A 14,573-nucleotide genomic window follows, 5' to 3' on the forward strand; every position below is an offset into this window, starting at 1 on the left:
TTAAGAAAAATAAAGAATATCTTTTTCTCATGTTTGCCTCTCAAAATATGTTTATAAATTTTGCAATCATTTATTGGTACCCCAAAGCTGTGCTAAAAATAATGCAATTTGTTGCACATAAAACAAAACCTTGTGCGGTTACATCAATGAAAAAGTAAAATTATATCTGCATAATATTCCAGGGGCTAAAAAAAGCAAAGCAAAAATTTACTAAGACTCTTTAAGGCCTAGACATTAACAAGTTAACTCATATTTAATTGTTCGTTGTATTATGCAGTGTAGCATTATACTGATGAATATGAAAGTATATCTAAAGTTAATAGATGGTAAGTGATCGGGTTTCTCAAAAATATCAATTATCATCTGTATCTGGATTTTACTTCTTTTGTATGTAAGATCAAGAAACCGCATCAAACACCTCAATCTCTTATATCATAATTTCAGTGGTATATTATTTTAAACTTTACTTGAAAACTTTTTTAAACGCTTTTTATCTTATAGATTGGAGGTAGTGCCAAAACCTTGGAAGAAGTCTTTTTTGGCAAATTACAACTTCATCAAGGAGAATTTGAACTCAATGAACCCAACAATGGCTGCTGTTTTGGATTTATGGCATTCATCATTCATGTAAGTAATTACAACACAGCTCTTGCTTGGTTATCTTTTTGTTTTTGATGTCTTGTAAAGCGAATATTAATTTATAAAGGCTTCAATTTTGGCTAAAAGGGGTGTACAAAACGACACCAAAACCACACTGTGAATACAGCCATTACTGATAAGGTACATTTGTTTGTGCTTCTCTGTCTTTTTAATGTACAGTGCATTTTTAACTTTGTTCTTTTTTATTTCCAAAGGCAATTACGTCTTGTTGATACTGATGAATTTCACAACCGCCAGGAGTCAATGGAGCTATCCATTTTCCAAAATCTTGTTATGAGACATATTGATTCTGCCAAAGAAAAATTACTTAAGAAGTAAGAAAGAATAAAAATGTTACTGAATAGTTTGTTAGCCTATTAGTCCCCTTAACTTGCTTGGGTCATAGTTTTCCAGCACAGTTATAAGAGGGGTATATAAAGATGTGACTAGACTGAAGCTTTACTGTAAATAGGAAAAATCTGTCCTCTCCTTTTAATTTATTGAGAATTTTAGCTTTTTTTTTATTGTACAGTGTGTACATATATATATTATAGATTGTATGTATAATTCCCACAAATTGATCAATGCTTATAGAACACGTGCTAAAGATGTGTTCCCTTTGTCATAACCATTGTTGTATTGTGCAGGAAAGTTTTTGCTTTTGCTCGGGAAAGTTTTATTTTGTCCTATATTCTGTTCCTATTTTTCATTAACATACAGTGCAGGAGAGTGTGTTTCCCAAATGTGCTAGTTGGCTTTAAACACAGTGTCCTAATGTATTTTTGGTTACGTGGCATTTTTGTTCTTTGGCAAAGACTTCTCAATGGTACTTCAGAAACACCTAAAAAAGTAACAAGATAAAAAATACCATCAAAGACACTTGTAAAAATACCATCAAAAACCCTTAAAACATGGGTCCATGTTTATCAAAACTATAAACTGTCAGCAAATCAGCCAATGAAAGTGTAGATTTCATTTAATTTGTCATATGGCAAGTATTATACGCATCGTAAAATAGTAAAGGCGAAAAAGTGTTTTCGCCAGAAATCCACCAGATGGAAGCTTTCTAAACTAGGATAAAAATCACTTTTAAAATCAGTTGAGCTGCTGAAAAAGAAGTCTCTTCCTGCGATATTCCTTCAAGGATCTTTATTAACCACTACGCTTTTCCATAACATACCGGCATCTTTCTCAAGTGTAAAAAATAATCAGTTTTTTTTAACTCTTGAAAAGATGCTGGTACATCATGGAAATACGTAATGGTTAATAAAGAACCTTCAAGGAATATTGCAGGAAGAGACTTCTTTTTCAGCAGCTCAGCCTGTTTTAAACATGATTTTTATCCTCGTTTAGGAAGTTTCCCATCTGGTGGGTTTCTCCGCCAGCCACCTTGTGCCTGTACACAACCACCCCAGGTGAGTCGAACCTATTGTGCACTTCTCCCTTCACAACTATCATTTCTCCTATACCAGAATTTTGGTGTAAAACAATTTGAAAAAAGCAAAATTACAACTTTTTGTGCTTTCACACCACTTTCAAAGCGTGACAAATTAATTACACCTTGACCTCCAGTAACATTTATGGCAAGGCGCTCAGAGGAGCATGCCACTGATAAGATGCGCTGAATTAATTAAGTGACATGTGCCTTTTAATGAATTTGTTACATTTTAGACATTCACACCCCTCATTAAAATTGGCGTAGAAAGACCAGTCTGAATTAATCAAGTCCAAAGTCTTTATAATGCACCCCCTAGTTTATAGCTTTAATATGTATTATAATTTGTTACATGGGGGGGCTCATTTTGCATTACCACTCAAAAACATTAGAAAAGGAGAAAACATTGTGACTGTTCTTGCAAACATTCTGCACATCTACTGTATATATTTTACAAGGACACACTTCAGGTGGGCAGTGTCATATAAGGACGGGTTATACAGGGGAACCATAGCCCTGACGAAGAAGGAACGCATCCCTTCTCAACGCATTGGGCTGTTTTGGCCCCTTCACGCTCCCGTCTATTAGCCCTGTGACGTCACACTTTTTGCCACGCCCCCTTCGCACTCCGCCACAGCCTCGGCGTTGCTTCCGGCCAGGGCACGCCAGAAGCCGGCGGTTCTCTGTGGGCAGCCATGAAGATCTTTTTGAGAGGAGGATGCTCCCGCACCATCCCCTGGCTTCTATTGCGTCCTGAACTGCCCTTAACTGTGCTGACACCTCATCTTGAGACGGACATTGCACCTGTCATGACGATATGCTACACCACCATCGACCAAACAAGTAAGTCTATTAATATCGATACCCTATTAATCCTTTGTCCCATTATTAGAGCAGTTAGGTATTTCACAGTATAACCTCTGCTCAACTGCAAGATTCTGGGTCCTTCATCTTGTGGTACATGACACTACAAGCACCTATATTGAACCGGGTGGAATAATAAGCACAAGTAGTGTTTATACATCCGGTTCCTAAACGGAGTCCTATTCTCTAGCGCAGGTGATAATCTTTCATACAATACCACACCTTTAGACAGGGTGTTGCACAGACCCTGTCATATCACCAGCAGCTTTCTCTTTTTTTTCCCCCCTCCCCACTTCACACTTTTTTCACTTCTAATTGGTGGAGCGCCAGTGTGTATTTATTTGCATTCCAACAAAATTATAAAATGTGATTTTCTGGATTTTATTTTTGATATTCTATCTCTCAATGTTAAAATTAACCTACTCTTAAAATTATAGACTGTTCATGTCTTTGTCAGTGGGCAAACGTACAAAATCAGCAAGGGATCAAATACTTATTTCCCCCACTGTGTACACTTTTGTCACACACAAGCACACACACTGCAGTGGCACACACGTACACACACTCCACTCACACATACACATTACACATACTTTAGTTACAAACACATACACACACTCCACACATACACACACGTGTCTGTCACAGGTTACTGGCTACTACTGCGTGACAGGGCCACTCTAAAACAAATGAGCGCCTCCCTACAGTGCACAGGAATCACCGATCAGTCTACACTATATATCCAGTGGCTGTGACATGGCATAAAGTGATTTTTTTTCTTGAATAAATTATGCTCCCTTACAGTAAAAGCTTAAAGGTGCCTTAGGCAAGTGCCTATTTTCACTTCTCACCCTGGGTGGTGGGAGTGGAAAATTACAAAAGGCCACCATACTTTTGTGCATGTAAAATTTTTGGTCATGACGTTAATCTCAAAGTATAGAATATGTATGTCTATATAATATACTGTACATAATATGACACGACAAGTCACCTTTTTTTTGCAACATTTCCAAGCTTGCATAGTCATTAATGCCTTTTGAGAGATAATAGAGATGATATTACAATTCATCAATTTTCGTAGATGGTTTCCAGAAATTCAGAACATCTATTACCAAGGAAACAAGAGAAAGCAAATTCCCAGCAACAGCAACTATAAGAGACTTGAATCATTCTTTAATTGTGCTGCTACACTGATGACAGAACAGCTGCAGAGCCTTGCTCTATCATCCATGCAGGACTATACGGATCTCATCGTACAACCACCAGTGAGTATGGGCATTACATGCTGCATATTGTGTTAACACATTCTTTTTATCAATCTCACTTCAGCCATACCAAATGACTATGTGGATTCACATGACCACTTTTAATTGGAATATTAGCACATCTTCATTAAACCCTGTACTCATCATTTGCTGCTCACACCAGTCCATGGCTGATTCTGTGGCACCGGGCTCTAATTGTGCCTACAGAATTAGAAAAAAATGTGAGTGGCTCATAGAAGTGACTTATTAGTGACACCATTTGTAAGGTTTAAAATAAAGATCATTTTGAACTAAACCTCTCATATTTGCACACAATAGACCCACACCATTGTGAAATTTTTGGCCATAGAACCCTGTCCCCGCTTCTTTCACCACTTACCAGACACTTCTTTCCCTCCCACTTACCTCCTGAACTTGTTATCCACTCTAAAAAATCCGCTGAAATCCGTATTGCTCAGACAAGACAAACTGCAGGTGTCACTTACCATTGGGCCGTGTGCCCACAATCATTAATACTAGCGTTCTGGATGGAGGATATTTTCACTGTGCAAAGCACTGCATTGTACAGTACAAGCAACGTGGATGGGAGAAATAGAAATCCCATGCCCACTGTGCTTCTTGTTTACAGTGAATAAAATCACCTGTCGTCCAGGTTTCCGAGGCACAGCATGTCAATTTGTCTTGCGGGAATGCTCAGTCTTCTTTGCGGAATTTCCCCAAATGAGGAAATAGAGGGGACACAATAGGTAAAAAGTGCTTGTCATGAATGGATTAGCCATCATTATAATATATTGGGCATTTCAAATAAGCGGCATGAGCCGGTCACCAACCAGCATCTGTCTAAGTACGGTTGTCAAGTGCTATTGGGTGCATGGAAGATATGGGGAGACATGAATATGAGGGACCATATTCGGAGGATAATTTAGAAAGGGGGAACAGGGAAGAGTTAGATTAGTTAAGTAAGGTGATAGGCCTGTATAAAGTTATGTGGTTTTAAAGCAACATTTTGAGGCTAAGTATTAATATGATTGTGTGGGTAGTGCATTCCAGAAAAATGTTGCAGCACGAGAGATGTCTTGGAGATGGAACTGGAAGGTTTTAATTATGGAGGATGTTAGTCTTAGATCAGTGCAGAACAGGGATCATGGGTAGGGTGATAGACAGAAATGAGGGAAGAGATATTTGGTGGTGCAGAATTCTAAAGAGTTTTGAGAGTGTTAAGTTTATATGTACTCTATAGCGGTTGGGTAACTAGTACAATGACTGGCACAAAGTGGAGGTGTTGCGGCTGGACAGTAATATGATCCTGGTTGCTGCATTCTGGGTGGATTGGAGAGGGGAGAGTTTTGTAAGAAGGAGACCGATTAGTAGAGACTTGCAATAGTCCAGATGGGAGTTTTTGCAGTTTCAAAGGTTAGAAAAAGTTGGATTCTGTAGATATTTTTAAGATGCAGGGAATAAAAGCAAGTTCTGTGTCAAATATGACCCAAAGACATCGAGCTTGCTGCTTGAGAGTTATGGTTGAACCACCCAAGAAAACCACAGTATCAGGCATAGGTAGATTAGTAAAGGGAAAAAGCACAAGAAGTTCAGTTTTGGAGAGATTCAGTTTCAGAGAGAGGACATGATGTTAGAGACAGTAGACAATCCCTGATATTTTGTATTAAGGTGGGAATAATGTCAGGAGAAGATGTGTATGATTGGGTGTTATCAGCATATTGATGGTACTGGAAACCAAATCTGCTGATGATTTGTCAAATAGGTGCAGTATATAGAGAGAAAAGGAGGGGGCCTAGGATTGAACTTTGAGGAACCTCGACCGGTCCGTATCCCTTCCAATGGATGAAATACTGGTGGGAATTTCTGACTTGCCGAGAATCAATTTTTTTGTACCTCGTACACAAAACTGTTATTGACAGAAACCAAAGGAGTTGGGAGTGAGGGAGATAAAACAGAAAGAGCTCCTTCAGCAGTGATCTATGTCACACATTCGGGATGCAAAAAAAAAAGAAAGAGGGAGTTTTAATCTAAAGGCTACCAGATTAACTACATCCAAAATCTCATATGGGCCAACAAACATAGGACCTAACTTCACTGATGGCACATTCAACTTACCTATTTTTGGATGACAACCAAACCTTATCACCTACTTTGAATATGGGACCCCTTGAACATTTGATATTGGCCTTTCGCTTCTGGCTAAGCTGAGCCACCCCATGGAGGTTGCGTGCAGGAAAGTACCAGGAGACGAGGTCACAGATGTATGGAGGAGGCAGGTTGTGAATTGCTTTGTATGTCATGGTTAGGCTTTTGTACTGGATTCTCTGGGTAATGGGGAGCCAGTGAAGGGATTGACAGAGGGGAGAGGCCGGGGAATAGCGGGGGGGACAGGTGGACTAGTCAGGCAGCAGAGTTTAGAATAGATTGGAGGGGTGCAAGAGTGTTAGAGGGGAGGCCACAGAGCAGGAGGTTAGGGTTTTTGCAGATTCTTGGTTTAGGAATGTACGGATCCGTGAAATATTTTTTGAGTTGAAGGCGATAGGAAGTGGAAAGGGCCTGGATATGTGGTTTGAAGGAGAGATCAGTGTCAAGGATTACCCAAGACAGCGAGCTTGTGGGACTGGGGAGAGTGGGCAGCCGTTTACTGTAATGGATAGGTTCGTTGGGGGGTCGCGTGAGATGGGGGAAAGACGATGAATTCTGTTTTGTCCATGTTAAGTTTTACTAATCAGGCAGAGAAGGATGAAATAGCGGACAGACATTGAGGAATTCTGGTTAGTAGGGTGGTGATATCTGGTTCAGAGATGTAAATCTGAGTGTCATCAGCATAGAGATGATACTGAAAGTCGTGAGATTCTACGAGCTGTCCCAGGCCAAAGGTGTAGAAGGAGAAGAGCAAAGGCCCTAGAACTGAACCTTGCGGGACTCCGACAGATAGGGGGCGAGGTGAAGAAGTGGTGTGTGAGTGGGAGACACTGAATGTCTGGTCAGTTAGGTATGACGAGATCCAGGATAGGGCCAAGTCTGTGATGCCAAGGGATGAGAGGGTCTGCAGCAACAGGGAATGGTCCACTGTGTCAAAAACAGAGGACAGGTCCAGGAGGAGGAGGATAGAGTAGTGTTGCTTGCTCTTGGTGGTTAATATGTCATTGGTGACCTTAGTTAAGGCAGTTTCAATGGAGTGGTGTGACCGGAAGCCTGATTGTAAGCAGTCGAAGAGGGAGCAGGAAGATAGATGGAAAGAGAGTTCAAGATGGACGTGTTGTTCCAGTAGTTTTGAGGCATAGGGGAAAAGTGATATTGGGCGATAGCTAGATGCAGAGGATGGGTCAAGAGAGGGCTTTTTGAGGATAGGTGTGATTGAGGCATGTTTAAAGCTTGAGGGGAAAACACCAGTTGTTAGTGATAGGTTGAAGAGATGGGTTAGGGTTGGGATGAAGACTGAGGCGAGGTTTGGGATGAAGTGGGATGGGATCGGGTAAAGTGCACAGGTGGTGAGATGCGATCTTGAGAGTAGAGTGGAGAGTCGATCTTCTGTAATGGTGGAGAAGTTGGTTTTGGAGGTGGAGGGCTGTGTAGTTGGGAGGAAGGCCTCTGGGGGTTGTCCACTAAAACTGTCTCTGATGTTCTCAATCTTCTGCTTGAAAAATGAGGCAAAGTCTTCAGCTGAGATGAGTGGGGAGGGAGGAGGTGCTGGGGGATGGAGGAGAGAATTGAAGGTGTTGAATAACTGTTTAGGGTTGTGAGGCAGGGAGGATATGAGAGATGAGAAGTAGGTTTGTTTTGCTGTGGCGAGTGTGGTCTTGAAAGTAGTGAGGGACTCTTTAAATGTGGTGAAGTGATCATTGGAGTGGGATCTTTTCCATCTGCGCTCAGCAGCCCTGGAAGCTCGCCTCAGTTTTTTGTTCAGGCTGGTGTGCCAGGGCTGTCTGTTGATTTTGCGAGCTTTGGTATGTGTAAGAGGGGCAAGAGATTCCAAAGCTACAGCTATTGTGGTGTTATATAGAGTGAAAGCGTCATCCTCATTGTGTAGGGAACTTATGTCTGTGAGAGGGAGAAGTGATTCAGAGAGTGAGTGTAGATTGAGGTGTTTAAGATTTCTGCGAGGGTCTGCAAGTTTGTGGGGTGGGGATTGTAGACAAGGAGTGGAGAGGGAAGAGAATGTGAGTAGATTGTGGTCAGAAAGAGGAAGAGGTGAGTTAGTGAGGTTAGATAGGGAGCAGAGGTGGGTGAAGATGAGGTCCAGTGTGTGACCATCTTTGTGAGTGGTTGCAGAAGACCATTGAGTGAGGTCGAAGGAGGAAGTGAGAGATAGAAGTTTAGTGGCAGCTGAGAGGAAAGTGTCAATGGGGATGTTGAAGTCGCCCATGATGATAGTGGGGATGTCTGCAAAAAGGAAATGAAGTAGCCAGATGGTGAAGTGGTCAAAGAAGGTGGTGGCTGGCCCTGGGGGGTGGTAAATGACAGCCAGTTGGAGGGGGAGTAGATGCGCACAGAGAGCACCTCAAAGGAAGGGAGGGTATCAGAGGGTGGAAGTGGGATTGGGGTGAAGGAGCAGTTATCTGACAGGAGAAAACCAACTCCTCTGGGATGCTTGCTGCTGGGGCGGGGTGTGTGTGAAAGGTGGAAGCCACCATACGAAAGTGCAGCAGGAGAGGTGAGATTCCATACAATCTCACCAAATTATGGATAAACAATTTGATAAGTGTTTCAGCATTCGGTAACCTCGATAAAGGAACAGAATGTGCTTGTTTACTGAATCGGTCAACTTCCACCCAAATTACAGTCTTCCGTCCAGACAAAGGCAAATCCATAATGAAATCTATGGACAAATGTGTCCACATGCTTTCTGGAACTGGCAATTACCCCGGTCGGTAATGACAAATTTTAGCGCGGGTGCAATCACCATAAGCGAATGCAAAATCTTTAATAACATTAAGCATGGGTGGCACAAAAGAAAAGATCTAGCAATAGCTTTCTGTGTAGCTATGACCCAAGATGACCACTCAAGACGGAATGATGAAACTCCTCCAACAAATGTAATCTTAGACACAGAGACGCAAATAATTTGGACTATGGAGTAGCAGAAGGAGCCAACGACTTGACTTCACTGATCTGTGCTTCCAACTTTGAGGATACCATAGAAACCACCCTAGCCTGAGGAAGAATGGGGGGTGGAGGTTTTGGGGGAGAAACTGAATCCAGGATGCATGATAAAGCTATAAAGGACTGAGTGGTGTAACCACTGTTCCGAGAACAGAGGAGAGCCTCAAGGGGCATGACTAGGAACCTCACCAAATCCGACCTTGGATAGATGGCAGCTGAGGATACCGCGATGCGAGAAGAGGCTAGGAAGTAGAGACCAGGTGCTACACCAGGACTGACCTCAAGTGGATGGCAGCTGACCCCCAAAGAAATAGAAGCAGGAATGGTAGACTTGGCAAGTACTGGCTGGTATTGTGACTGGCACGACAGACACAGTCAGTCAGGTACTGGCGGGCATGGCTGATATCTTGGTAGGTGGCTGCAGGCGGGCACGGCTGATAGACAGACAGGCGAGCATAGCTGATATACAAGTATACGGGCGGGCACGGCTGATAGACTGGCAGGCAAGCGGGCAGGGCTGATAGACATGCAGGTCAGAACGGCTGATAGACAGGCTCTATTTGGGCACTGTTGATGTACAGGACAGCTATACTGGAATCACGCTGGCCCTTTAAGTGTGGGACTGCATGTGCCCCACGCACAGTGCCCGTGGGTCTGAGAGCAGTGCTCAGACCCTGTGAAGTAGCAGCAGGAGACGGAGGAGGGAGTTCGGGGCCATGGTGGTGACTGAGTCGGCGTCTCTGCTGGGGGAGGGTGGTATAATGCAGATGCACCGGAATTACAGTACCCCCCTTCCTTTACGCCCTCTCTTCTTGGCCTGCAAGAAATTTCTCCAGGAGTAGATGAGCATGGATGTTCTCCATGGGCTCCCGTGACCTCTTCTCAGGACTGAATCAGGACTTCCAATACATGAGAAAAAAGTTTTTTGCTCTTAACCTCTTGGTAGCTAGGATGTTCTCAATCACTAAAATGTCCTCAGAGCTTACTATAGTAGGAGTGGTACCTGGATCTTTGAAGAAGCAACTAAGGATGACAGGCTTGAGGAGAGACACATGAAAAGAGTTGAAGATCCATAAAGTTTGTGTTTGTAGGCTACAGGATTCATTTGTTTTAGAACCTCGAATGCACCGAGGAAACGAGGACCCAGTTTATAGGAGGGTACCTTGAGACGGACTTATCTGGATGACAGCCAGACCTTTTCCCAAAAATGAAACAGAGGCAAATCCAGATGTCTCCTGTCTGTGTTTATTTTCATCTGTTCAGAGGACTTCAATAAGGTGGACTCCCAGATTTGAGAAAGACCTTTGACGAGGGATTCAACAGCAGGAATATCGGAGGCAGTGGAAACAGGGAACAGAATATTTGGGTGTTAACAATAGACCACAAAAAATGATGAGATTTTACAGATGATTCACTCACATGGTTATTGTATCAGAATTCGGCTCAAGGCAATAGTTTGGCCCAGTCACTCTGATGGGCATTGACGAAGTGCTGCGGATCTGATTGGCCCATTTTACCTGGCTATTGGAATGAGGATGGTAGGCTGAAGAGAAGCGAGAGGTAAACTGGACACCTCTATCTTAGACAAATCTGCAAAATTGTTACACAGGGTCGGCCACCAGTTGTGTTGGGAAGTGAGGAGTGCCATTTTCTTGTGTCCGGCATGGCCAGCCAACTCAGACATGTGACCCCACAGGAGTACCCACTTTCTGTCTGGTTCAGCAATGTAAGTCTTTCTGTAAGGAAGCCGAGACAGATCCAGTATAGCAACTGTAATAATCTTTCGGAAAACAGGAAAGATCGAGAGAGTGTATCCGCTTTGACGTTCTTATCAGCTGGTCAAAAATAGAAAGTAAAGTTGAAGCAGGCGAAGAACAGAGACGTCTTTGCTTGTTGGTTATTAAGCTGCTGTGCGGATCACTGATGGGCTAGATTATTTTGGTCAGTGTAGATAATCGCTGGATGCATCGCTCCTTCAAGCAAGAATTGCCACTCCTCCAGAGCCAGTTTTGTCACCAACAGTTTCTCGATCGCCTTGTATTCTGGAGCAGAGAAGATTTTGGAAACCATGAAACCATGTTACCATGCAACCGGAAGGCAACTTCTGGGTAAGAACGGCTCTGGCTCCAGAAGAAGAGGCTTCCACTTCCAGAAAGAACTGCTTATTATTGTTCGGATGATGCAGTACAGGGGCAGAAATGAAAGCCTGTTTTAGACACTCAAAGATGTTCTCTGCTTCTGGAGTCCATATCCTGGGACTATCCTCCTTTTGGGTCAGGTCAGAAGTAGGAGTGGTCGGGGAGGAGAAATGTTGAATGAACTGGCGGTAGTAATTTGTGAACCTGAGAAACCACTGGGTAGCCTTCAGGACATCAGGACATGGCCACTTCAAGATGGTGGATACCTTCTCTGGGTCCATTTTCATGCCAGTCTCTGAGATGATGTATCCCAGGAACAGAAGACAGGTCTGCTCGAAGACGCACTTTTCATACTTGGTGTACAAACGGTTCTACCTTAATCTCTGCAGAACCTGACGAACATCCCTCCTGTGTGTAGGCAGATTGGGAGAATACACAAAGTTGTCATGTAGGTACACTACCGCACACATGTAGAGGAGGTCCCGTAAGATGCCATTCACCAGTTCATGGGAGACTGCTGGGGCATTGCAGAGCCCAGACAGCATAACACGATACTTGTTGTAATGGGCTGGGTGGTGGAACCACTGTGCCATGGACCAAGGAAAGCCTGGATGGGCATAACTGGATGCCTCTCCAAATCTGACTTCAGATACACAGCGGTTGACGAAACTGAGATCTGACTAGATATGAAGGAGGTTGAACTCGGTGCTACTCCAAGACTGAGCTTGGAAAACGGCAGTTGCCCCCATAGTGATGGGTAGCCGGGACAGCCCTAAGGAAGGAACAGGTAGATGCAGACAGGCACTGTAGGAACACGGAAACCATGGATTCAGACTGGACCGGCTGATGAACAGATGAACAATGTCTAATGCGGATAGGACCTGCTGATGAACAGATGAATGGGCACGGCTGATAGGCAGGAAGGCTTGCATTGCTAATATACAGGTAAGTATACAAGAATACTAGCACAGGGACCTGAGAACTAACAAGAGAGTTTTAGGAACAAACTTACAACATTGCACAGGCACCTCCATGCTGGAAGAGGTGTCTTAAATAGTAAGTGTCCTCCAGCTATTGGCTAAGCACAGTGCCCAGAGAATTGCACTTGGAGCACGCACCCCGTGCAACTACAAATCCGAAAGGAGGAGACAGAGCAGGATGGGGCCGAGTACGCTGGCATCTCTGCCAGAGGAGAGGGACAGAGGGCATAGACGCCATGAGTTTTAGAGAAGAAAGTACATGCAAATAAAAGTAGGATCACCGCAGAGATTTAGGCAAAAATGCAAAAAGTTTATTTCCACACCAAAGATACTACACACAATTGAAAACATCTAAAAACCGTTCCACAGTGGAAAATACATATTAGATCCAATATTCAAAATATAGTATTCATTTAAGATATACATATATATATAGTTCCTGGCTATAATCAAATTTGCACCAAAACAATGTATTATATATACGCTGCAGATGTCATTTTATCAAATATATTCAATATGTAGGACCCATATGGTAGCGATAATGTGAGCAATATATACAACAAATATGCACACAGTGTACAGTGTGCAGATAGTTTACATGCAATATATGAAACCCATATGGTGGCAGCAATGTGAACAATGTATACAATAGATGTACACTCAGTATGCATGTACTTTCTTCTCTAAAACTCATGGTATGTTATTTTTTACATGCATGTTAGTGATCCCACTGGACCTTTTCAGTATTGTGTGATGGTGCCCACTTAAAAATACAAATTTTCACAGATGGCATAGATGCCGACGCTACACTGGTAATGGCCATCGTGGGTATTAAAGGCCGTCTTCCATTCATCTCCCTGGCCAATACGAATCAGGTTATATACCACCCCAAAGGTCAAGTTTCGTGAAGACTCTGGGACTCTTAAGATGATCAAACAGCTCGGAGACGAGAGGCAGAGGGTATTTATTCTTGATCGTAATTTGGTCGAGTCCCATATATTCGATACAAGGTTGAAGTGAACCATCCTTTTGATTCACAAAGAAAAATCCATCTCCGGCCGGGTAAGTTTGACTTTCAGATAAAGCCTCTGGCTAGTTTCTCGTTAATGTATTTGGACTTGGCTCGGGTCTCATCCTTTGGCGGTGTAGATTCGACCACATGGAGGAGATGCACCTGGAAGAAGATTGATTGGGCAGTCATACAACCTATGAGGTGGTAACGTCTCAGCCTCCTTTTTGTCAAAGCCATCAGCATACATCCAATATGCACCAAGCAAGCCAGGTAAATTAGACGGAGAGGCCGGAGGTCAAGCAGGACAAATGGGATCAAGACAACTCTCGTGGCACTCTTGACTCCAATGTAGTACTTCTCCGGATTTCCAATCCCTGTCAGGCTCGTGTCTCTGCAGCCACAGCAGGCTGAGAAGCAGAGGGTGAGATAGCCCTGACAGCACATAAAGCGGAATCTTCTCCGAGTGTAGAATTCCTACCTGAAGTTCTACAGGCTCAGTAACAAAATGGATGGATTTGGACAGAGGTTTTCTGTCCATTGATGAAACTACCAATGGATCCTGTAGATGTTGGATTGGGATTTTATATCACTCCACAATGGCCTGTTGGACCAGATTACCTGCAGAACCAGAGTCCATGTAGGCTGACTAAACAAAATAAATGTTGCCACAGGAGATGGATACCGACAGATTCAGCGATGGAGAGGGGTGATTCTTGCCGAAGGTGGCCTCTCCAACAGACCCTAGGCTCTGGAGTTTCCATGTCTTTCTTGGAAGGAGCAGATTACAGGTTCACAACTGTCACATTAGAAGCACCTTCCCTTGGCACTACGGGACTCCTGACGATGCTTGGCCATTTTTACACTGTCAACTTGCATGGACTATGGGGAGGATGCCAAGGCAGAGGCTTGCTGTAAGACCGGCAGTTGAAAGGTGGGTGCCAGGCGTGCGGGTCTTCTCTCATGGTCTACCTCCTTTGAATGCTCCTGAAACCTGATGTTTGTCCATGTTACCAGAGACACCAGGTCATCCAGTGAGGTGGGTATATCACGACTGGCCAGCTTCACCCAGAAAGGTCTTCGAGAAGATGGCAACCAGGGCCTCATTGTTCCAGGCAAGTTCAGATGACCGCATGT

The 14,573-nt window shown here is 43.4% G+C and overlaps 1 protein-coding gene across 2 annotated transcripts in view; it reads left to right on the forward strand.

The window, feature by feature from the left end:
• Positions 1–14,573, forward strand: part of DNAH7 (dynein axonemal heavy chain 7) — a 560,306-nt gene that overhangs the window by 99,944 nt on the left and 445,789 nt on the right. For both annotated transcript variants that reach the window (XM_069733889.1, XM_069733890.1), the window contains 3 exons: positions 502–627; positions 855–974; positions 4,020–4,203. In XM_069733889.1, the coding sequence (XP_069589990.1) occupies positions 502–627; positions 855–974; positions 4,020–4,203 (430 nt within the window). The remainder of the gene's footprint in view (positions 1–501; positions 628–854; positions 975–4,019; positions 4,204–14,573) is intronic.

This window comes from Ranitomeya imitator, chromosome 7, assembly GCF_032444005.1.
Source record: "Ranitomeya imitator isolate aRanImi1 chromosome 7, aRanImi1.pri, whole genome shotgun sequence".
NCBI classification, from domain to species: Eukaryota; Metazoa; Chordata; class Amphibia; order Anura; family Dendrobatidae; genus Ranitomeya; species Ranitomeya imitator.